Source organism: Staurois parvus, unplaced genomic scaffold (genome assembly GCF_062004578.1).
Source record: "Staurois parvus isolate SC_StPar_1 unplaced genomic scaffold, SC_StPar_1.0 ptg000057l, whole genome shotgun sequence".
In the NCBI taxonomy this organism is placed as follows: domain Eukaryota; kingdom Metazoa; phylum Chordata; class Amphibia; order Anura; family Ranidae; genus Staurois; species Staurois parvus.
The window spans coordinates 3,153,624-3,178,566 of record NW_028317853.1 but is presented as its reverse complement, the minus strand read 5'-3'; the positions used below and the strand labels follow the sequence as shown (position 1 = coordinate 3,178,566).

The 24,943-nt window shown below is 40.4% G+C and overlaps 1 protein-coding gene across 2 annotated transcripts in view; it reads left to right on the top strand.

Moving 5' to 3' along the window:
* The window catches only part of LOC149469936 (pleckstrin homology domain-containing family N member 1-like), a 72,042-nt gene that overhangs the window by 36,794 nt on the left and 10,305 nt on the right, over nt 1-24,943 (top strand). The window contains exons 3-10 of one of the 2 annotated variants that reach the window (XM_089668407.1): nt 167-310; nt 6,246-6,326; nt 9,588-9,681; nt 10,468-10,592; nt 19,121-19,267; nt 21,900-21,980; nt 22,660-22,735; nt 24,494-24,648. In XM_089668407.1, coding sequence (XP_089524533.1) covers nt 167-310; nt 6,246-6,326; nt 9,588-9,681; nt 10,468-10,592; nt 19,121-19,267; nt 21,900-21,980; nt 22,660-22,735; nt 24,494-24,648 — 903 coding nt within the window. The remainder of the gene's footprint in view (nt 1-166; nt 311-6,245; nt 6,327-9,587; nt 9,682-10,467; nt 10,593-19,120; nt 19,268-21,899; nt 21,981-22,659; nt 22,736-24,493; nt 24,649-24,943) is intronic. The other variant, XM_089668408.1, reaches the window with a different exon arrangement.

The window sequence follows — 24,943 nt, the reverse complement described above, 5'->3', positions numbered from 1 at the left end:
AGGAAAATGGTCCTGAGAAATGCAGTGAAGCAATAATTATGGTGAATGTATGTTTTGGTTGTGCAGTATTGGTAATACTGGCATATTGCTTTCTGGATGTGTGAGGGGGCTTCTTTTAAAATACTGTGCATTTGAAATCTTTGCTAGTAACTTTTTTTTGTCATAGGACCTTAACTATGATGTACAAAAGGATAACGTGGACCAAAGATTCCTTAGCATCTTCCGTAAGGGCAAGAAGAAGACAATTGTTCGAAATATGGGGCAAATGATTCACTATTCCAAGGTCAAGTTCCGCTTCCAGCATAATCAGGTGAATAATATATCCTTTGCTGCCCTTTTAAATCCATATATATTATAGTTTTATCCACATCTATGTATTTTATAGATTGTGGCATTATAAATAATAGAGATATACACTCACCGGCCACTATATTAGGTACACCTATTCAATTGCTTGGTAGAACAAATTGCTAGTCAGTCAATCACATGGCAGCAACTCCATGCAGTGCATTTAGGCATATAAACATGGTGAAGACAACTTGCTGAAGTTCAAACCGAGCATCAGAATGGGGAAGAAAGTGGATTTAAGTGACTTTGAACGTGGCATGGTTGTTGGTGCCAGATGGGCTGGTCTGAGTATTTCAAAAACTGCTCATCTACTGGGATTTTCACACACATCCATCTCTAGGGTTTATAGAGAATGGTCCAAAAACAGAGAAAATATCCAGTGGGCGACAGTTGTGTGGACGAAAATGCCTTGTTGAAGTCAGAGGTCAGAGCAGAATGAGAAGACTTGTTGCTGCGACATTCAGATGGCATGGTCAGAATTTAGAGTAAACAACATGAAAGCATGGATCCATCCTGCCGTATCAGTGGTTTAGGCTGGTGGGGTAATGGCGTGGGGGATATTTTCTTGGCACTAGCAAGGCATAATTAATGAAGTGGCCGGAGAGTGTATATATTGTATGAGGGAAGAATAAAAAAAAAAATATATATATATATTTCATTAGGAGATGTTAACTAATTTCAGAGCCCCCTCTGAATGCAAAACTACATAATCTAATTACCAAATGGGGAGACCAAAACTACGTAAAATGGGTTAATAGTCTAGGAAAGTATCCAGTGTCCTCTCAATCTAAAGAGAGAAGCAAATTACAAAGACCCCTCACTACTGAATGTTAGTGCACAAGCCAAGTATAACTACATGCCTGCTAATTATCAAAACAAATTATCCTTGTTCTGACTTCTCGCCTTTTGTGAATGACATTAGGACTTAGGCTACAGATTGGGGGGGTCATGTATTTAAATTATTATTATACAGGATTTATATAGTGCCAACAGCTTGCTCAGCGCTTTACAATATAAATACAGTTCAATACAAGAGGGTTAGGAGGGCCCTGCTCCTTGGAACTTACAATCTAAGAGGAAGGTACAAAAGGTAATAACTGTGGGGGATGGACTGGTAGGAGGAAGAGAAGATTCCATTGTTAGCTGAAGGCAGGATAGGCTTTGCTGAAGAGAGGTTTTCAGAGATCGCCTAAAAGTGAGCAGAGTAGGCGATAGTCTGATAAATTGGGGTAGAGAGTTCTAGAGGATGGGGGATGCTCTGGAGAAGTCTTTGAGATGTGCATGGGAGGAACAGACGAGGGAGCTAGAGAGCAGGAGGTTGTGCGAGGAGCGGAGAGTACGGTTTGGGTGATATTTGGAGACAAGATTGGTGATGTAATTTGGGGCAGAGTTATAAATGGTTTTATATGTTATTGTTAATGTTTTGAATTTTATTTGTCGGCCAATGGAAAGCCAGTGGAGAGATTGACAGAGAGGGGCGGCAGATATGGAACGATTGGTAAGGTGGATGAGTCCACCTTACTTTTGAAATATGTATTTGAAAGCTGTTTTTTACAAGCCACATGATTTATGATTCTGTGCAGCCAGTTTCCTGACCTGGGCACTACTGCCAGACAGCACATTCTGGTCCTCAATCTCAAGTGCTGCAACAGTACAGCTTTGCCAAGAATGTTTGTTGAATGTGAGATTCACTATAAATATGCCCCTTTGAGGCTACTATACAAAGCTGCTGGAGATGTGTGTAATTATGTATATATGACTTGATATTGCAGACTGAGGTGTTATCATCGATCCTTTTAATGATAATCTAACGTAATAAAAGGCAATTGCAGATTTTTTTCTGAAAGTCATAAAGTTTAGAAATGTGAGGTATTTCCCTCAGGCGGGTGTGAGGTGTATTGTTTACAATAATGGGAAAGATAATCCTTCAGGCAGCAGGCAGTTGATTTACATATAATCTCCCTGTTGGTTGAGAAGCTGCTTTTCTGGACTAGTTTGCTGAATTCTCTCCCAAGACAAAGGGTTAATGTGATCAGCTGTTTGCAGAGGCCGTGCTTTATGCATCACTCATATCTTTTATACAAGTCCTGCCCTACTCCTGTGTGTGTGCGCAGCACCATGCGTTGTTACCTGTGACTCACTTCCGATCTCTGACATCGCTGTCTTGATCCTTGAGTTCACGTCTGGATGAGTCGGCACTGTGTGTGTATACGGATTTAATAAAGCCCATCCCTTTCTTGTTTATATCGATAATAGCCTTCCGTTCCATTATCAGCGAGCTTGGCAGACTTGCTGAAAATGTATTGTAAGTTATTGGCCTTCTTTAAAGTCAGTGGGTATCAATGTTTAATTAGGGGTGTGTGTGTATGTATGTATATGTAGATGGATAGATATAGAGATATACAGAGAGAGAGAGAGAGAGAGAGAGTATCTATCTATCTATCTATCTATCTATCTATCTATCTCAAGTTCTGAAACCATTGGAGTAGCATAATGGCCAATTACCCATAGGGCATCAAGAGCAGACATCATACCTCTCTGCAAAGGTTTAAGCTGGCCCTAGATGGATCAAAATTCGGCCACTTCAGCAAAGACCAGCCAAATTTCGATCCATCTATGGCCAGGCTGGTTGTACGGAAGTCGATCTCTCGATCAATTTCTGTAAACCAGCCTGTTGGAAAATTGTTGCTTGATCATTGCTACCGGCTATAGCCAGCAGTGCTGATGAGATCTGATGGTGTGGGAGCCCCAGCTGTCAGAAAACAATAGTTCAGTGTGGAAGTATTCCCCCCCATCCACCTTGAATGTGGATGGGGGAATCGATTAATTTTCTTTCATTCAATCTATTGATTAAACAAAAGAAATTGAACCATGTATGGCCTGCTCTACTTTCAGAACAGGCTCCTTGTTAACACAACAAAGCCTGGTATGGTATAGTAAGGGCTTGTTCACACCAGCCCTGTTGGGAAGCCTTGTCCAACATAGTCCTAAGACCTAGGCAAAGCAATTGGCCCTGTGTATGAATATTTCAGTTCACACCAACACACTGGGGTTGATTTTACTAAAACTAGAGAATGCAAAATCTGGTGCAGCTGTGCAGAGAAACCAATCAGCGTCCAGGTTTTATTTTTAAAGCTTAATAGAACAAGCTGAAGTTAGAAGTTATAGTCTGGATGAAAAAAGACAAAAGTACATCCAGTTAAACCATAAAATAATAATAATAAAAAAAAAGTTATAATCCTATACCCACAGTTGATCCAGAGGAAGGCAAAAAACCCCCCAGAAAAGTATGATCCAATTTGCTCCCGCTGGGGAAGAAACGTCTTTCCTGATCCCCTGAGAGGCAATCGGATATTTCCTAGATCAACTTTACCTATAAATGTTAGTATCCAGTTATATTCTGTGTATCTAGGAAAGAATCCAGGCCTTTTTTGAAGCAATCCACTAAGCTGGCCAGAACCAACTCTTGAGGGAGTCTATTCCACATTTTTACAGCTCTTATTGTGAAGAAACCTTTCTGTGTTTGGAGATTAAATCTCTTTTCCTCCAGACGTAAAGAGTTCCCCCTTGTCCTCTGTGATGACCTCAGGGTGAATAACTCTACTTCGAGTTCACTATATGAACCACTGATGTATTTATACATGTTGATCATATCCCCCCTTTATCTCCTCTTCTCAAGAGAGAATACATTTAGTTCCTCTAATCTTTCATCATAGCTGAGCTTCTCCATGCCTCTTATCAGTTTGGTTGCCCTTCTCTGTACTTTCTCCTGTTCCCCGAAGTTCTTTTTGTGAATTGGTGCCCAAAACTGAACTGCATATTCCAGATGAGGTATTACTAATGATTTGTACAGGGATAAAATGATCTCTCTCTCTCTGGAGTCTTTATCTCTTTTAATACAAGAGAGGATTTTGCTCCGCAGCTTGACATTGCATGCCATTATTAAGATTGTGATCTACCAGAACTCCCAGATCCTTCTCCACCATTGATTCCCCCAGTTGTACTCCCCCCTAGTATGTATGATGCATGCATATTCTTAGCCCCCAAGTGCAGAACCTTACATTTATCAACATTAAACCTCATTTGCCTCATAGTTGCCCAATTAAGCAGTGCATTGAGGTCGGCTTGTAAGTTGGAGACATCCTGTAAGGATGTTATTCCACTGCACAGCTTGGTGTCATCTGCAAAGACTGAAACTATATTTTTATTCCCAGACCCAATATCGTTTATAAATATATTAACGAGTAAGGGTCCCACCACTGAACCCTGTGGTACACCACTGACAACCCTAGACCATTCAGAGTATGAATCATTAACCACTACTCTTTGAATACGATCTTTTAGCCAGTTTTCTAACCATTTACATACAGATTTTTCCAAGCCAAGTTGATTGGCTACCATGCACAGCTGCACCAGATTTTGCACTTTCCAGTTTTAGTAAATCAACCCTACTGTGTTGGTGTGTACTGAAAAAAGTCGGACATGCTGCATTTTTGCACGGAACGTTGCGACGCACCATACCGCATCAAACCGCCATAATAAAATGCACAAGCTACATGTCCACTGGTGTGAAATGGGCCCATCTACAGTTGAGCAGTCCATCTCCAAACAGTGTTTTGTAGTGACGGGCAAGAACAACTTGCTCTCAGTCTATCGGGATGTAAACAGAGCAGTGGGAGGCTGCAAGCCATACTGATGGAAACCTATCTTATGTATAGTAAAGTAACCCACCACATTAGCAGAACGACTAATGAAACTTCTGTTACCCTTTAAAAGTAATTCATGGAAAATAGGACCTGCTGAGTTTTTTTATTAAAAGGATCAAAAAGAAATCAATTTACTGAAATGTTATAATTTCAGTAAATTGATTTCTTTTTGATCCTTTTAATTTTTCACGTTTTAAGCTGTTACATATCTTGACCATGTTTTGTTTACATATACAACCATATTAAAATGACCTAGGTAAAACAGAGTAGAAGCTCCATTGTAGAAGGGGTTATGCTGTCCTAGGGCAACTGTGGCCACTTACTGTACTGTATCAATGGAGGAGTAGTGTTGTCACCTTAGAACAGGAAGTGTTTTAGGACTACAGAACACCCCTCCTCTCCTCTTCCACATTACATAGGGGTAGGTGTTCTGTAGTTCTTAAAGATAGCCGGGGACAGTGTACCTAATAACGCAGCAGAGGCTAGAAACACAAAATTTTCAACTCACAAGATTTCTGGTAGGATCAGCAGGGATTTTTTGCATTTATTGAACATCCATAACAAACTGCTTTCAATGCTATATGTATCAGACCAAAACAGAGCAAATAATTTCGTTGTTAAGGTTTACATACACTTTAAGAGATGACTGCTGATGTTTTCACCTTCTGATTCTTCCAATAACACCCTTCTTGTCCTGGGTGACAGTTTTTGCACTTTTTAATTGAACAAGCCATATAGTGCGATTATATTCATGGCTGTGTTAGAAAAAATCTACCTGTTTTAAGGCAGAGTGGTGACTAAAACAATGTCGTAGATTTGGGAAAACTAATAGATGAATGCCTTTCTTCTGTCATGGATGAATAGGGAAACCCCTGCTTATGAAGTGGTTTATTGGTTATTTTTAAATATTTATCATTATTAAAACTATTTTTGAAGGATTTTAAGAATATTAATAATGGTATAGTTATACCTCAACTTGGAATTTTAGGTTTTGGTATGTTTTGCTTGCTTTAGAATAACCAACGTCTCGCTGAAACCACTTACCAGTTCAAATATTGTCTCATGCCTAGGTGGTCCATTTCTATGGAGGTGGCTTCACCTTTAATAACCAGTCCGTCTTGTTCCAGACTTTTTTTTTCTATGTGATACTGAACTTTTTTTTTTTCTTTTTTTCTTTTCCTATTGTTCCAGGATATCAGTGACTGTTACTTGGAATTGTTTCAGTCCCACCTGTACTTCCAGTCTCGTGGTCCCACCGGTTTGACATATCAGGTATGTTACCTCCCTTCAGTGTGATGAATAGCATGGCCTCATCAACAGGCTATGGGAATATTTTAACACTGCAGAAACAAAAAGGGACTTCTTGTATTTCCAGACAGATAAATCCTGCTCAAATATCTCTTGACCTTTCACCCCCCAGGGTCACATCCATTACATGAGTTTACACAACACTAATGCTCATCTTTTATCTGAGCCCTGAGAAACGCGATGACTCTTTCCAGGATTTTTTGAAAACATAAACATATTTTGAGTTGGCTGTTTGTGGTGTTGTCTGATGTTTAGATCTTGTGTGTTGTCAGTCCCGGAGTGAAGAATTTGCCTGTTTTAGTGCTTTGTTTATCATCCAACAAGCATTGCTGTACTTGGATATCGGTGAGGTTTATGGGTCATGTTTTGATGCCACACACACACTCAACAGACAAGATTAAAGCCTTTACCACATGGGAAATCTCTGACATGTGGTGCTACGTAACCAGTGCCGCTGCTGTCCAGTGACTTTGAATTTTATCTACTTTAAACACTGCTTCCTAAACGATCATTATAAACAACTGCGACATTCTGCAGTTCAGGGCGATTATTCTGGGAACACAATTTTTCTCGATCCGCGTCTGCAGCCAATTCAGCCTGGTGGCTAAACATGGAAAAAAAAAAAAAAAAGGAAGACCGTATGTCCAGCTTTAAGAAGAATATTGGTAATGCCCACAGCAGACAGTTGACTACTATGTTTATAACTGGATGCGTTGCAGGTGGAATTTGATATACAGGAATCTGTGCAGACTGTGATTGGGATGACACTTCTCAAACGAAACATAATTTACTATAATATATTTATTAGAGGTACTTATATAGTGCCATCAATTTACACAGTGCTTTACAAATATATTGTAGACTCACATCTGTCCCTGCTCAAAGAGCTTACAATCTAAGGTCCCTAACTCACATGGGCATTACCAGTATACTGTACATACACATACTAGGGCCAATTTAGACAGGAGAAAATAATATCTGCATGTTCTCTAGCATTTTGACCATAAGCCAGTGTGGGTTTCTGTTGCTCTGGTTTAGACTGATTGGGTATTCTCACAGCGCCCTTTGTGCTATGGTTGGAGAGATAAAGGGTTAGCTTACCTTTTCAGTAATATACACCAGTGTTCCTCAACCTTTTTCAGTCAAGGCACCCTTTTACAATTTTGGACAGCCTTGAGGCACCCCATTCTAAAATATAAAAAAACTATTCTAATAGTTATACATAATGCATCAACATCCACACATATAGGCCACCCAAAGTTTAAGGTGATGTATTCTTCCAAAGCAAATTACACTTTTGCACACTGGTACTGACTAGTATTCCAGTGTTTCTCTTCTCCCTCAGTTTTTCTCGATCATTCGGCTAATGTGACCTCAGCGCTGAAGGATAGAGGCAGGAGAGGGGCAAACAAGGATGCTGTACAAGCGCCCACTGTCGTCCTCAACTGATGTCATTGGTTTTTGGGATGCTGATGGCTAGAAGGTCGTAATGGTGCACAATGAAAACCTATGGCTTTGTGTAACTAAAAGGCAGGCTTCATCCACCTGCTGGCTTGTATACAAGTTTTGGGTAATTTTTAGGCATTTTGCCAAGGAAACTCTGAAGAAACCTCAAGGCACCCTGCCTTGAAAAAGGATGATATACATAATGTAGTCAAGGGGTCCCAGTGTACTTAAAACCCTATGCAGCTTTGAAATATGGCACAAACCATTGCTCGTCCCCAGCAACACAGGAGTGGCGTTCTCCTTGTTCAAACCCCCATGCATGTGCAGTGCACTCCTCTCTCTCTCTATCTATTTATATATATATATATATATATATATATATATATATATATATATAACACAACTAAAGATGTAAATATTGTAAAGTACCAGTCCTTATATATGCTAGTGTTATTGGTTTTATTTTTTTTTTTCGCCACTGTATTTACTTGGTGATTCTGCCAGTAACACCTTTCCTGTCTTAGAGTGACAATGCATAATTGCCCTTCTGTATCAGAACAACAGGACTACCCTGTCCTATTGTCCATAATATAGATGGGTGTGGTTCTGCATCCTAGCAACAGGACAAGTACAGCAGTCTGTAGAAGTTTTTTGACCAGGGGGGATGCAAATAGCCTACAGTGGTGTTAGTTTAACCAAGCACAATATTTTAAAGCTGAATAGGGTTTTTTAATACATTGGGGCCTTTTGACTTCATGGTATATTTTATTGAAAACGTGAACTAACCCTTTATAATTAGGGAAACTTGCAGCGTTATTGAAATCTTATAGTTAAAGGTGAACTCCAAGAGGTTACAAGATTACTAGTTATTGTAGATAATCTGTATACATTACAAAATGAGGGTAAGTACCATAATTTGTCTTGATATCAGCATCCTGCACTCTCCACATGCTGCCAGGAGGAGACAGCAGAGGGAAGACTTCATGAGTTTGCTGCTTCTACTTCATTCTCCAATCAGCAGGCTGGGGGGCGTGCTCCTGTTGTGCTCGGGTGAAGGTCGAGGGTTTTGCTGTACTATCTGGATCACAAAGCTGTTTGAACAGAACCACAAATCATTTGGCAGAATACAGTTTATTATGTGGTTTATCTGTGTATATAGCCGCCTGCCAGGTGTCCATTCTCAATTACACATCTAAGAGGGACCATTAAAGCATCATTGTGTTTATCAAGGACTTTTCTATATTAAGCTGCCCTTTCTTCGAAACAAAACTTGTTCCCATCAGGCCTCTAACGCTTTGTTTGGTAGTTCAATATCTGGAAGTGGTCTAAGTCCCTCTACATATCTATGGGGCTTTGCTAACGTGCATATTTGGTGGCACACATCACTTAACAGCATCTTTGTTTTCAGCATTCTGGACACATTCACCATCTCGGCTGTACACCAGTCACTGATTAAATGCTATGCATTGTTCTTCACTCAGATACTTGCTCTCACATTTCTCTTCCTCTGTATTGACACTCAGGATTCCTCTGTATTGACACACAGGATTAATTAATAGGCAGCCTGAACTGATGTGTGATCATCCCTGGGCATCTGATTTCACTGTCCATTGGTTTAATGTAGTTAGAACAAAGAAAAGTGATTTGATGCTCACTTGTTTTGGGTGTCTAAGGTGGCTCTTTATCTTAGTAAATACACCCTCTTGGCAGTTATTTATTGAATTGATTTGAATCCTGGTCTGATGTGCTGAGTCACTGTTGTCATTGCTTATTTTTCAGGGATTGGTGCCACTGAAGGAGTTGAGCGTTTATAAATTAGAGCGCTCTAAGGTTCCACCCAAGCTGGAGGAAGAGCATGCTTTCCGAATCACAGGTAAAAAAAAAAAAAATGAAAGGCCAAGCTATTTATTATTATTATTATTATTATACAGGATTTATATAGCGCCAACAGTTTGCTCAGCGCTTTACAATATAAAGGAAGACAATACAGCAATGATACAGTTCAATACAAGAGGATTATTTCTTTGTGGTCCATTGCTTTTATATGATATGATTTACTACAAATGTTTGTCTTTGCTGACTTTTGTACATCAACCTGCCAATACAATTAGCCGTACATTTTCTAGAATATGTTGCATTGCTTTTCATTCATCTGGAGTATTTGTTTACGTTCCCTTCTTGTACGGTGTCCCTTTTCTTATAAAAATGGCTTAGTGGTGAGCTGGTTAGCATGCTTGGCTTGCAACACTCAGTTCCTATGTTTAGTACTATCCAGGGACAGCATAAGCATAGACTTAGTGCGGTATGTTGGCTTTCATTGACATGAACACAGCTCCAGGATTTTCAGCAACAAAAATAAGTTGGAAAGTAAAATGTGTCCCCTACACCCCTTGACCTCCTCATTTAAGCCCTAAAGGTTACCATAACCCCAGAATAAACCCTCAACACTTCTGGTATCTGCAACAATAAACCGCTTAAGAGTGAAATAAAGGTAAATCTATAGTGCTGGTGGGGACGGGAGGTTAGGGCATTATAATGAAACTTTTGCATATGTGAGGCATTGATTCACTTATAACACGTAGATTTGTAATACTGTATGCTGTCGGTCCTGAAGAATTTGCATGTCTTTCCATCTATAGTTATTTTTTTTTCTGTTTAGGTCCCTTGCTCAATCCTCTAATTGTCTATTGTGCAACCCCGCAAGAGTTGCAGAAATGGCTTTACCACTTAGAAAAACAGATCCAACTCAATGGAGGAAACCTGGACTTGTTGCCTGTTACAGAGGTATGTCTGAGACCAAAAAGTAGCATTTTATGTGTACATCCATATTTGGGATAATGCAGTTTTTGGCTTGAGTGTGGTGCTAGATACACATACAGAAGGATCAAATTTACAGCTCTAATAAGTTTCTTGGAACTGTGTGATGATTACTTGGACATCTGTAGACTATGAAGGCTATACTTACTGCATCCTTCTTCTTTTTTTTTTTTTTCAGTTGCACTCTATAAGTGTAGTTGCTCCAGAGCTTAGAAAAATGAGGTGATGTTCTGCTGACTTCCATCATCCAATCATGTGCCAGCATGTGATTGGATGGTATTTGCAAAGTGAAACTTCATCTCGTTTACTAATCTATGAAGCGATTGCACTTGCAGAGTGCATGTGCACTTCCAAATTGCACATTCTACACGTCTTTGGTAAATCCACCCCCATGACTTATTGTATGACGTCTTCAACATGATGTATCATCATGGTCTTTACAGCTATGATAACAGAGTATTTATTTCAGTATTCTTAAAAATGCCTTAAGTATAGGGTTGGTGTTAAGGATCAGGTTCTAGCGAAGGGTTACATTTAGGAGTTACACATCTACGATTCAGGTTAAAGTGTAACTTCAGCCAAAATTTTCGATGGAGTGCAGAAAGGTTAGAACCTCTGTGATGTTATCCCCGGTTCACATATATGCGGCCGTGCGGGCCAAGGTTTGAACGGGCACGAGGGCCCATTCATTTGAATGGACTCCTGTGCCCGTGACACAGGGAAGAAGTCCCTGCACTTCTTGGAAAACGCAGCCCACATGGGAACCTCTGTTCCCAGTACGGTTGTGTTTTCCAGTTAGAACTAATGGCACCCGCCTGCCGGTCCGCATTTCTCTGTGCAGGTGGTGTGGCTGCATGGATTTTTGTGTGGATCCGCAACGGCACCACCTGCACAGATCTGAACCTAGGGTTAAGGTTGGCAGTAGAAGAAAAGTGCGGAATTCTTAAAGTAGTAGGTGTTGTTCTTTAGGTTTCAAGCACTGCAAAAGAAGGAATATCTTTCCGCATCTCTCCAAGGACTTGGCAGAGACAGTAGCAGCTCCTGCTACTGTCAGTCACAGCCAGTGAGCCATTGAGGCGAGAGAGAGGGTGGGGCCAAGCTGCTACTACTCTGTGTGTGTGAATGGACTTGCAAAGCAGTGGCTCAGGAGCAAACCTGCTTGGGTGCTCCTATAGCAAGCAGCTTGCTTTGGGGGCACTTGGCAGGAGGAAGGGGCCAGGAGCCCCAGCAGGGGACCCAAGAAGAAGAGGATCGCGGCTGTTCTGTTCCAAACCACTGCCCAGAGCAGGTAAGTATGGCATGTTAAAAAAAAAAAAAAATTGCCTTTAATATTACTTTAAGGTTGTTTGAGGTATCATTGAGATGTCCCCTCACTTCCTGTCTTAGTGGAAATGTGGTGATAGGAACAAGAAGTGCAAAAACACTTCCAATGAGTATGTAGAAGGCAATAAAAAGCCAATGAAAATCCTAGTTGGAGATAACCTTAGGAGTTCGATGTACTGTTAGCACGTTGTATTAAAGACCAGGAATACTGACCAATTTTATAGGCCTGAAAAATCAATTTTTAAATGTTAAAATGTGCAGCGTGTGATGAAGGGTATTTGTATCGAAATTTGCATAGTGCTGCTTAAAGCCTCTTAAAGACAATTGCTTTTGCAGCCGTTGCTCTGTATTGCTGCGGTTGTTGCTTACCAAAGAGGACTAATGACTTATGGCAGGAAAGGGAGTCTTGCAAGGAGGAAAGTCTATCCTGTAGCCAACACATATTTCACAGTTGAAGACAGCCGATTCCACCTGTTCACTGGAGCAGTGCAGCTGTGATCAGTACAGAGGGAGTCTCACACTCTCCAGCTGTCACTTTGCACAGGGGCTGTTTAATAGCCATTTAATGAGCCCACTTTTCAGTGCCTGTTATAGATTGGCTGCTGTTAGATGTTTACATTCTACTCTTACTTTTTCTTTTTTTTTTTTCTTTTTTTTTTTTAAACCAACCCTCGTGCATTGTACAAAGTCAGTAGGTAAAAATATTGTGCAACATAAAAAAAGTTTATAACACTTTTTTTTGGAGCAGTACATAATGGGCACCCAATGTATCTGTATAGAGGGGTGTTTATACCATGGCACATTGTCCTGGGGGCACATGAGCAATGCAACCTGTTATACAGGTTCCACTTTTTTTCCTCTTCAAAATAAAATATATGCAATTTGAAGCAAGAGGTGTTTAAAATATCTATTTCTTGGGCTCCGGTGTTGCATGTTAGACCACTACTAAAAGAAATATAGGGACCCCATTTTGCAGATGTTGTATTCCTGCCTGCTATGCTAATCTATTGGCTTCAATTCTGTGACCCATTTGTGTGACTAACGTGGGTCCTGGAGAGACCAAGGGCCATCGTATATAATGAATCATTAGTATACAATATTAGCTTTTTCGGACAGAAAATTTAGATTGTGAAATGCAGCTTTGTCACTTTCTTAAAGTGTTACCAAACCCACAACAGTAAAATCAGTCTATATGCAGTAAAGCATGCTTGTTATACTCACTGTGGAACCGAAGGGTTAATCTTCTGCATTGTGTAAAAAGGTCCTTTGATTTTTTTCTTCTCTGTTCCTCCCCTTTTTCAAGCAACCACCTCTTATCTCCTGATAAGACAGACTGATCCGTAGGCATTTGCACATGCTCAGCTTGGTGTGTATTGCTAGAGAGGGTTTTTTTTTATCTTGGGAGAGTGCATGTGATCAGCACAGGGCCAATCAGCACTGTCCAGACAGGTCAGGGGTTTTGCATCCTCCTAGAGCAGAAAGAAAACTCCTCCTTCAAGCTTTAGCTAGTGCTGGGCTGGACACTGATAGAAGTCACAAGACTGCTATGTACTGCAGATGAGAAAGTATTTAGCAGTTTATATTTACTAAAATAATTGCTGTTCTGTGTACTGTGGGAGACCAGATATAGTGAATGCAGGGTCCGGGGTTTAGTAACACTTTAAACCTACTCAAAGCCCAAGAGCAGAAATTCTATATATTGCAGCTTACCATTCAATAGATGTGGTGGCTGCATGCATTTACTTTCAGGCTTTTCTTCCTTTATTTCACCTGATGATCCTGCCAGTAACACACGTTGCATCCTAGGGTGACAACACTCACCACTAACCACACCATTTCTGTGAAGAAGCAGCATTGTCACAGGCGGGAAGTGTTAGGACTGCTGAACAACTCTTCTCTGTGACAAAGTGGAGAGGTTCTGTAGTCCAGAGATTTCTGGGAGCAGTGGAATTGCTAGGAGTGCAGCACAGGAAATGATCAGCTGAAAAGATTTCTAGCAGGATTAACAGGTGTAGTTTGTACTTTTCAAACAGTTCTAACAAAACACTTTCTGTATATTTGACACCGCAAAGATGGCAAAAAGGAGAATTTCATTGTTCGATTTACATGTGTATTAATATGGTGTCCTCTAGGTTTATTGATAGGTGATGGGTCGGTACTTGTGTATGGATGTTCCATAGTTGTCTTTATATTCACATCCAGGGACACTTTGCCAGGCTGGAGTCTACAATGTTGTGCTGTACTGACAAAAAAATGAATTGTACTTCACATACGTTTATGCAATATACATGTGTTTTGTTTTTTTAAGCCCTGTAATTATTGATTTCAATTGAATCACATAAAGAAGGCTTTTTTTTTTTGCCAAAACCGAAAACCAGTGACCTAGAATTGAAGATCAGATGTTTAGAACTAGGATTTGTCCCTGGGAAGCTGTAATAATTGAGAACTATGTATGTATTTCATTGGCTCAGCTCTTTTTTATGCAGGTGTCTTGGCTAGCACTTTGGCTGAGTAGGAGTTACTAGCTCAGCTGTTCTAGTGGGCCCCTGGAGTGCTTGTTCTCCATCTTAGCACCTTTTCTGAGTGAGTTTAGTTAAAGAAGAACTAAACCCATTTAATGGTTTCCCAAAGTCCTTACATTTGAGTCATGTCATGAATGATAACTTGCCGCAGTTACTTGTGCTCTCAACCAAACTGTCAGGCCATCAAATGACTGATGACATGTGCAGCACCATGCCAACTGCAGATCTAAGGCTAGGTTCACACCCATGTAGTTTGCGTTTGATGTGCTTTTTGCGGTGCGTTTTGCGGGGGTTTTTTTTTTGCACATGCGTTTTGTGGGTTTTTTTTCTTTCAACTTGTTGCTGGTCAAAATAAAATGCAAAATGCATCAAAAACGCACTACATGCTTTTCTGCAGCGTCTCCATTGAAGTCTATATAACCAAAACCACAACGTTTTGCGTTTAGAAAAAAAAAAAAAGAGTCCCTGACCTTTTCCAAAAAACACACCAGGTGAAAACGAGATGTGAACCTGTCCCATAGGAAATCTTGTTAAATGGACTGCTGTGTGTTTATGCAAAATGCAGCGGAAAACGCATAGGTGTGGACCTAGACTGACAGAGGCTAAGATGGCAGCTTCCTTAGCTGTATGCAAAGTATAAATAGGTTGATATAATCTTTCATTTGATGATCAAATCCCTTTTTTTACTTTTAAATATCAGTTGGTCCAGACTGTTATATTGGTTGATTTTACGCGATTGCTTTGAAATCAGAGCAGTCAGACTTCTTGAAAAGTTTGCTCATTTTTAACTGATCATGTGACATAATCTACACGTGTGGTTGGCCAGCCAACAATCTTCTGTACCAGGCCCCTTTAATGCTTTGAAGATCCTCATGCAGGCCTGTTTAATAAAGCAAAATGAACAGCAATAATAGCAACCAATCCATATCTGCTGAATGTTCTGGAACAGCTGATGGTCAAAAAAAAAAACAACACAAAATGCCATGGCATCGTGTACATTGACACCTGGTATGATGTGCCATGGGACAGTTTATCCGCTTCCCCTCAGCCCTATAGTAGATATACTGCTACAGGGCGGCAGGGGTGTGCAAAATTGCGTGTATGTATATATATATATGTGTGTGTGTGTGTGTGTGTGTGTGTAGAGAGAATATAATTTTGCATTTCTGGGTAGGGGGCACGTGCGAGCCCTACCCGCACCGCTATTCACGGCCTCGGCTGTCCATCACCCAGTCCCGGACGGCGCGCCAGCACCCGGTGATGGAGCAGGTTTATCGACGGAGGGAGAGAACTGTAAGTAAACAAAACGGTTCTCTCCCCTGTCAGCTCCTGCGCACTGCTATGCATGGCTTTGCATAGCAGAGCGCTTACAGTGAAGCACACAGTTAACCCTTTGATCGCCCCACATGTTAACCCCTTCCTGCCCAGTGCCATTAGTACAGTGTCAGTGCTTTTTATTAGCACTGTATTGGTGTCATTGGGGATGTCAGGGACACCAAGTCGGTTCCCCCCCCGTGTCAGAATGCCTGCTGCGGTCCCGCTATAAGTCACTGATCGCCGCCATTACTAGTAAAAAAAAAAAATCCCAGTGTGTATATACCGCCATTTCTAAATGCTATAACTTTCATGTAAACAAATTTATTTACACGTATTGGGATTTTTTTTTTTTTTTTAGCAAAGACATGTAGCAGAATACATTTTGGCCTAAATTTATCACGAAATTTGATTTTTTTTTTTTTTTACTGGACATGTTTAATAGCAAAAAGTAAAAAATATTGTTTTTTTTTTCTCTCTCAAAATTGTCGCTTTTTTTTTGTAGCGCATAAAATAAAAAATGCACGGGCAATCAAATACCCCAAAAGAAAGCTCTATTCGTGGGGGAAAAAAAGGACGTAAATTCCATTTGGGTGTGGTGTTGCATGACCGTGCAATTGTCAGTTAAAGTAGCGCAGCGCTGTAACACAAAAAATGGCCTGGTCAGAGGGGTAGATCCTCTGGAGGGCAAGTGGTTAAAAGTCGGCGACTGTCTAGCACACCAACCTGCTTGCAACCGTCAGAACAATTGAACGGAATTTGTAACTGACTGGTTGCTATGGGATATTGGGCTTTGTACATTGCTCTTTTGTTTTATAAAGCATGCTCATGAGTGATAAGTAGTTCATGATTGATGGACGGGAAGGCCTTGTGCAATGCCTTAATAACTACATTTCCAGATCATAAAACCCGGCTCTGATCCTGCGTCCTCTTTCACCTTCCATGCTCTTTTCTCTGTTTGCACCTGTGGCTCCTGAAACTCGAGATTTAGCTGCTATGGGAACAGACAGTCCTGGACAGCAGCAACAGCTGTTGAGGGTGGAGAGGCTTGCCTGGCCTGCTAAGGGAATACCCTGGGTGTTAACACACATGCAAGCCGACTGGGTCACGCAGCATGGCTCGCTTCCTCCTCAACTCAGTTTCTCTGGCTGAAGTTATCCCTCCACCAAAAAAAAAAAAAGCAAGAAAACAAAGAAATCTTCTATGGTGCAGGACTTTAAAACCCTAAACTGGACAATATACACAAATCAAATGTTGATTTAAGCCCACTAAAGATTAGCAAATTGAACGAACATTCTAAAAATGAAAAAAATGTCCTACAAAATCATAATAGTGTATGGCCAGGAGCAGAGAAAACGTTTTTTCTTCTGTGCAGAAATATGTTTGAATTAAAATGTATTGAACCCTCATTTTGTAAACAACCCATTCAGTTTCAAATTGAAATAGAACGCAAAAAAGTGTGTGTGTATACATAAAAAAAACAAACATAAATGCTCTCTGTTCTCATTTGCATAAAGAGCTCAGAGAGCTAGGGGAGAAGAAACAGCATCAAACTGATCATCCCAGGGAATGGCTGTGCGGGGGGGGGGGGGGGGAGCACAGCACAGTTACAAAACTTACCATGCTGTGCTTTCCAGCCTAGCATAGTCAGTTTTTATTAGGAAAGCAGAGGGACTGACTGGCGGGAACACCAGGGATTTCACACAAAGGAAGCAATACAAAGAAAGCAGGACACTTTTTCAACAAGTACATAGTGCAGCAACCACAGATCAGAACTATGAAATTTTGGGTTTACATCTTGTATTCTATATTATAGTGTATGTAGCCCATCAAGAAATGTTGCTCCTTTCTGGTGTGTTGAATATAGTATTGAAAGTGTTTTTGGTATACCTATTCAGTGCAAAAAATAGCCATTGATCCTGCCAGAAATCTTGTAAGCTGAAAACTGTCTGCATTCTTATCAGTTAACAAAAGAACAAATGTTCTAAAGATGAGAGGAGATAAGTGTTCTGTAGTTTTGGCAAACTTCCTATTGTAGGGTGATCACGTAACCCCTCCATAGATGCAGTACTGTGAATGAATATTGTCACCAGAGGGCAGGAAGTGTGTTACTGGTAGGATCCCAAGGTATAAAAAAACAAAAGCGAATGCAGCCACCGTATCGAAGAGATAAGCTACAATATATATGAATTTTGTTCTTGGGTTTAGGTACCCAGTTCTGTGAAATGTCTGAGCAGACTGCAGTGTATGCATGTTTTACTATGCTTTGTTATTTCGATCATTGTGATTTGTGGTTTGTCAGTGATAATGGGTAATGGGAGAGTTAAATTGTTTCCATTAGGATTATATAGGAATCATTGTGATTTAAATTATGAATGACCATCTGATACATGCCTATTGGCAGCACCTCTCCCACTGCTTGTAATAATCTGAATACTTGTTTTAGCTGGTCATAACTACACACCAAAAGAATTTTGTTCAAACATTCATATGGAAATTCTGAAAAATTGTTCATCAGAGCATTCGCTCTTGTTGTCATTGAGTCAATTAATTTCCTTTGAAAGCCATTAAAATTTTTGTCCTGTCTGGATTCCCAGACTTATTAAACCAGCTTCTTTTGTGCATAGAATATGCGCATCATAATGTGTTTTTGTCCGTTTTTGAGAAAAAATTTCCATCCAGCTCCTTCGAATTTACTCATCGGTATGGTTAAAAACCGTGGACAACTTGACCTCACAAACAATTAGAAAATTGAACTAAGGTTCCAGAAAAAAGAAAAAAAAAGTTACAAAGCAGCTACAAGTATATAACCAGATTTAGTGTAAAAACGCCCAAAAAAGTTTTTTGGTTTTTTTTCCCCTAAATCCCATTAAATATAATGTCTACATTTAAGGCTGTAAGGTTTGTCATCTGATTACTTAGTACACTATTTTTGCTACCTGCAAAGGTTTTAAAGCGAACAAATGTTCATGTGAGGTTATCAGTAGCAATGATTTAATAGCTGGCCCTTGTCTCATCCGCCTATAGACAAACTCCAAGTCCAGACTGGTGACCTCACTTTTGTCTACCACAATTAAGCAATTCAGCTAGGTCACCTCCCAAACCCAAGTCTGTGATTGGACAGGGTAGGAGCAGCTGGTTGAAGAGCTCATCACTCTTCTCTTTCTGTCTGTATGTTTCATGGCAATATATTTTCTAATATCTGCCTGGTGTACATCTTCAAGTGACAGTGTTAGGGTGGACTTGATCTAATTCTTCCTGTACTTGTCATCTCTTCTTGTTTATTGCCCTCCAAGAGTAGTCCGATATAAATTTTATTTATTTATTTTCACCCAGGTAAACAATGGTAATATGTGGGAGAAGTCTGAGCTTAGGAGGTCTGTACAGAACCAGCCAGTGCTCGACTGGCAAGGAACACAGAGGGAATCCCTTGGTGCCATCACCTGTATCTCCAAAGTGAAGCTTCAGACACTTCCGTTCCAGGTTTGTGCTGCTGTGTTTTAGCAGAATAGTTTTCTATTTAATTATTGTTCTCTAATTGCCTAAAGTATCAGTACCAATACAAAATGCACTCCTAAATTGCTCCTTTACCCTAACCTAACTTTACTCGAAATTGATGGCCGGAGCCTCCAGTGTTTCCAATCCTAGCTGTGCCTGCACATGACTGTCTCCCACAGTCTCTTTATCTCCGGCCTCAGGGCACACTACTGTAGAGGGCTATGGTGCTGTATGGTACAGACAAGGCCAATACAGTAAGACAGTAGATTGCCGCAAGCTGCTCCCCAATGTCCTGAAGCGTAAGTTTAGTTATGTTTTTTTTTTCCCTGACATATAGGTTCAGTAACATCCCACACTGAGTTGATTGCTCCATAGTGTAGAAACGTTCCCTGCAGTGATGACCCATCCTCTTTACATTCTGGCACTGCAGAGGTTAACTTCATCAGCTCTAACACTGCAGAATATTGAAGAAGCCCTGATGTCCTCCAGCCCCTCTCTGTTCTCTTTTCCATTCAGAAAAGTCCTTGTATTGTTTTCACAGAATGCAACACGTTCTGCGAATGGAGGAGGATATCCTGTCATTCCTTCACCCCACTCCCATTCACAGAAAGTTACATTCTGTGAAAACAATACAAAGATTTTTCTGACTTCATTTTGCCATTTAACCTCTGCCGAGGGAGTTAACTTGTGCAGTGGCATAAGTTCAGCAATGTGAAGAGAGCCTGTCATCACTGCAGGGAACATTTTTTTTTCTCACGAAGGAGCAATCAGTGCATGGGGATATACTTCATTAGAGACAAGTAAAGTTACTGGACTTGTATCCCTGATTTTTTTTTTTTTTTTTTTTTTTTTAAATTAAACTTCAGTTTTAGGATGTCCAGATAATGCATTTAACTGACAAGTCAAAAGAGATGAATATTAAAGGACACCTATACTGAGGGAACTACATACACTGCCATTGTTGATCACCTTCTGAAAATGCTAATTCCCTGGCTGTCTCCTATTCTTTCTATGTCACTGACACAAAACAAGCAACCAGCCAGAGAAGTTATAACTTCTGATTTGCGTATTTATTCTGGGTCAGTGACTCAGGAAATGCTGAAGCCCTTAGATGAGCTTGATTGCCAGACAACTGTCATTTTGAACAGAATGTCAGAAATGATATCTTACATATTTCTCCATGTAAGCTTTCTTTAAGATTTCAGATACGCTTTTCTGAAAAGTTATTTTTCTGTAGGTTTTTTCCATAATGTCTGCTGTTGGTAGCTGAGTCATACATTCAGGTCATGCCTTGAAGGAAGTGTCCTTTTGGCCTGATCATCTTTTTCCATATTACGAGGATGAATTGTGATAAAATGTGCCGTTCATCAGACATTCATCCATGACATACTGTATTTAGAAAGTAAAACATATTCTTTGAATCTGTTTTGTGATTAGAAAGGAATGTAATAACAAGGACATTGCTCTGTTAATTTACATATGTCACAATGATAAGTAAGCTTCTTGTTATCATGCTGTGTTTGTATTTTCACATTTATTTCTGTGTCCGATAACTTTAAGTAGAACCTGTCAAGAATGAGGGATTTGTGGCTTTCCACCCCTAAAGTGTATGTAAAGGATAGTGTGTGTCGGGCTTGGAACCTCTGCCAAGACTTTACTGTGTCTCCAATGGGGAGATTCACCCCTCTGTTTGTCCTGGTGATCATTGTCACAGAGACAGAAAAGTTAAATTCTGAAGGATATGTTCACCTCCAAGAACATGTTCCACCCATTTTTAAGGTGGAACATGTAACATGTTCCCGCTCCTAAATCTGCTCAGCGGTCCAGGCTCTCTGTGTGACAGCTAGTGCGGGGAACTTTTCTCCATACTGCTGTCACTTTTTCCACCCACATGGCCACATCATTCATTCACAGAGTTCTGTGAATGAATGAACTACAAGTACCGATATCCTTTGCGGATGTCGTAGTTCTCAAATACCATGGTGCTGTTGAGCACTGTGGTAGTTTGATTCTTCCTGTCAGTGTGACCCTGCCGATGTATGGGCTGACAGCTTACACTGACAGTCTGCAGTCCTGCATGGTTCCAGCAATCTGTTGACCACTGGTGCAATCCTTTGCAGGGTCCTTTTTAAAAAAAAATAAAAAAAAAAAAGTTTTTTTTCTTTTTACCTGCAAAAAAATGCACATTTTTATTTTTTTTTTTTTAGAAGGTGAACCTGTTCTTTAAATCTGAGAATTGTCAGGGCACCAAGGAGAAATCTTCCAGTGACATATTTTCTTATGACGTCTAAGATGGGAATTTCCCTCACTTTCTCTCACATTCTGTTGCATCTCCAAGATGAGAAGTAATGGTAAATATCTCCAGAAGGATACAGATAGCAAGAAAATAACCTGATAAGGGTTTTAACGATTCGTAACGCTAAGAAAAAAAAAAATAAAGGCTATTTGTACACTTTTTTGTTATAATAGTGCAACCTTACCTCCTGCCTTGGCTTGTCTGTCTGGACATCCAATGGAATCTCTTTTGAATATATTTATTACCAGAACTGCTAATTCACAAATGTAATACTTTTTCAGTTGTAGCATGATGGGTCTTCAACTTTGTTTATTCTTACAGGAGCTGAACGAGAGGATGTTGGTCCTGTACCCTTCTACTCTCGTGATACTTTCAGAAGAGGGAAAAAACCTTTGCTTTAAGGTAAGCATGTTTGTGTTTATTACAAAACATTCATGTGTCCTTTAGTTTCAGTTAAACTGTGATATGAAGAGGACATTGCCTCATACCCATTATACTAAGCAGAATAGAGTCTTAATATTTAATACTTTGGTTCTCGTAGAGAAGGTTACATTGTAGTACTAGATTTCACCAGTGGATGGTGCTGTGGGTGAAACATACAATTACAGCTCCTGGTCATGATAAAACCCAGTAGCTGTAGGAGGGGAGTCGGCAACTCGGAGAACCTACAGCTTGCTTCATTCGGTGATAAAGAAAAAAATCTATTGAGGAACTGTCTGAGCTTTTATGTACAGAACATCAAGCATGATCTCTTAGAGAATGCATATTGTGCGTGTCCTATTTTTCTGTGAGCACATACATCATCAGGCATGGAGCTGTGTCTACATGCCTCTGTATCTAGAGGAACTGGTTGTGACTCAGCATAGACTGACACTATAGAGAGAGGTGTGTGTGAGAACAGGATGCCAAGTGTAAATTACTAAATTGTCTTCTTCAGGCAGTGATGACACCCTCCTTATAATTGATGCTAATAATAATCCCTTTACCACCAGAAGAACAGCTTTGGGTTGTGGCAGCTGCAAGTTTGGTTAAAGCTTTCAGCAGTGATATGTACAATTCATCAATTCTTTTGTATTAACAGGGAGAACTGCCGCTTAAAGCCATACGGGTAATTGCAGATGAGAAAGAAAAACGAAAGTCTTCTTTCTTATTAGAAGGTGAGAAGAAATGGATGCTGTAAGGTGTCCGTACACCAAAGTATGTAGAATTGCAAGACTCTGGCTTTTGTTTAGGGCAGTGGTTCCAAAACCCTATCCCAAAATACCCCCAACAGGTCATGGTTTGGGAATTTCCCTTGGATAAAATAGTGGTCATAAATACCAAGCCATTGACATTAATTTAGAGCACCTTTGCAAAGTGAAGAAAATCCTGAAAGCATGACCTGTAGAGGGTATTTAGGGATCGAGGTTGGAAACCACTGGTTTATTGGTTTAGAGCAGTGGTCTCAAAACTGTGGGCTGGGGGCCAGATGTGGCCTTTGCTTGCCTTTATCTGGCCTTTTGGCACTATTTCTCTTACTGACACCAACAAGGGGTTACTATTTCTCTCACTGACACCAACAAGGGGTTAGTATTTCTCTCACATACATCAATGATGGGTACTATTCCATTTACTGACATCAAAGATAAAGCACTATTCCTCCCACTGACACCAATGATAGGACATTGTTTGCTTGCTCCCATTGACAGCAGGGCCTTTTCTACTCACAATGGTTACAGTCCAACCCCCTCAAAGTCTGAAGGACAATAAACTGGCCCTTTGATTAGAAAGTTTGGAGACCTCTAGTTTAGAGGAACAAATCTTTATAGTGATATTCCAGACAAAACTTTTTGTATATTTGGATAGAGTGGGAAAGGTTTTAATTCTTGCTCAGATTTTTTTTATTGCCCTCTGTGTGTCATTGTTCCTGTTGGGAGGATTTCCCTCCTTTTCAGTGTGGTCTCAGTGCCAGGGAGTGAGGGTGAAAACTCTTCCCCACTCTATCCAGGACACTAAAGTCCGTTGGAGCTGGAATTTAGCTCAAGCGAATATTGTATTAGACATCCTATAGGCAGATTTGAGTGAGCCAGGCTAAAGCTGGCCATACATTGACTAGAATTCAGCCAGCTCAGGGATTAGTTGAATTTCAGTCAATGAGTGGCTGCCTTGAGGTGACAGAAATTGATTGCTTAATCAACGTCTGTTTGAAGGAACATGGTGACCTTTTTTTTGTTGATCTTCAGCTGCTGATCAGTGTAGTCTGACAGTGGCACCTGCATTGGAGAAATACCTCCATCCATCTCGTTTGTGTGGATGGAGGAGTCTGACAGTCCATTGCGTATGTCCAGTTTCAGGTTAAGCTTTCTTGATTACCAACCTGAGGCATCATGGAGACGCAACACTTTAAGGTGCCAGGGTTTTCGAACAATAATATCCAATTTGATTTTCCTTTGCATTTTGCGTGCTCATTTCATTGTATCAAAAAGAACCTGTCAAGGATTTGTTATGAGAATCTTCTTAAACTAGAGGCGGCAGCAGTCTGCACATTATGGGGTTGATTTACTAAAACTGGAGAGTGCAAAATGTGGTGCAGCTCCGCATAGAAACCAATCAGCTTCCAGGTTTTATTGGCAAAGCGTAACTGAACAAGCTGAAGTTAGAAGCTGATTGGCTACCATGCACAGCTGCCCTAGATGCTGAGTTCTCCAGTTTTAGTAAATCTCCCCCTATATGTCTGTCATGAATCCCATGATGAGTGGCCATGCGTAAAAAGAGCTCCAAAGTGATACCAGGAAATTACGCTAATAGTGCCCACCACCCTGGCTTGCCAGCAGTTTAGCATTTCTGATATTTGTTGAAGGCTGTAGTAATGAAATAATTTAGTTTCTGTGTCAAGAGACCCATTACCTAACAAAGTCTGACCTGTGTCCTGACAGGAAGGTACATCAACACCATCCGGGTGATCTGCTACAATCAGCAGGATTATGATGAGTGGATAGAACATTTGAAACGTGCTCAGCAACAAAACCGAGACTCGTCGTTGTCTGGCTCCAGCAGTTTCTGTGGCTCACATTCTGCACATCATGAACAGGTACACTACTAGTCAGAGTAGAGACAACTCATTACACGATTATAAACTGGGGTGGATAGTCTGCCTGCAAATGGTGCACAATTCTAGATTTATTAGGGGCTCCTGAGAAAAAAGGAAATCTCCTAATTTGCATGGGACTTTTCCATGTAATAAAGGGTGGAGGAGGGTTTTTTTTTTTCTCAGTCTCTTTCTAAATAGCAGCAGGAGCCCCCTATTCACTGTTTTGTGGAATGAAGTCTGACCATAACAATACTGTGGTTCCTAAAGAATCCCCTTTCCCACAGAAAGAGACCTG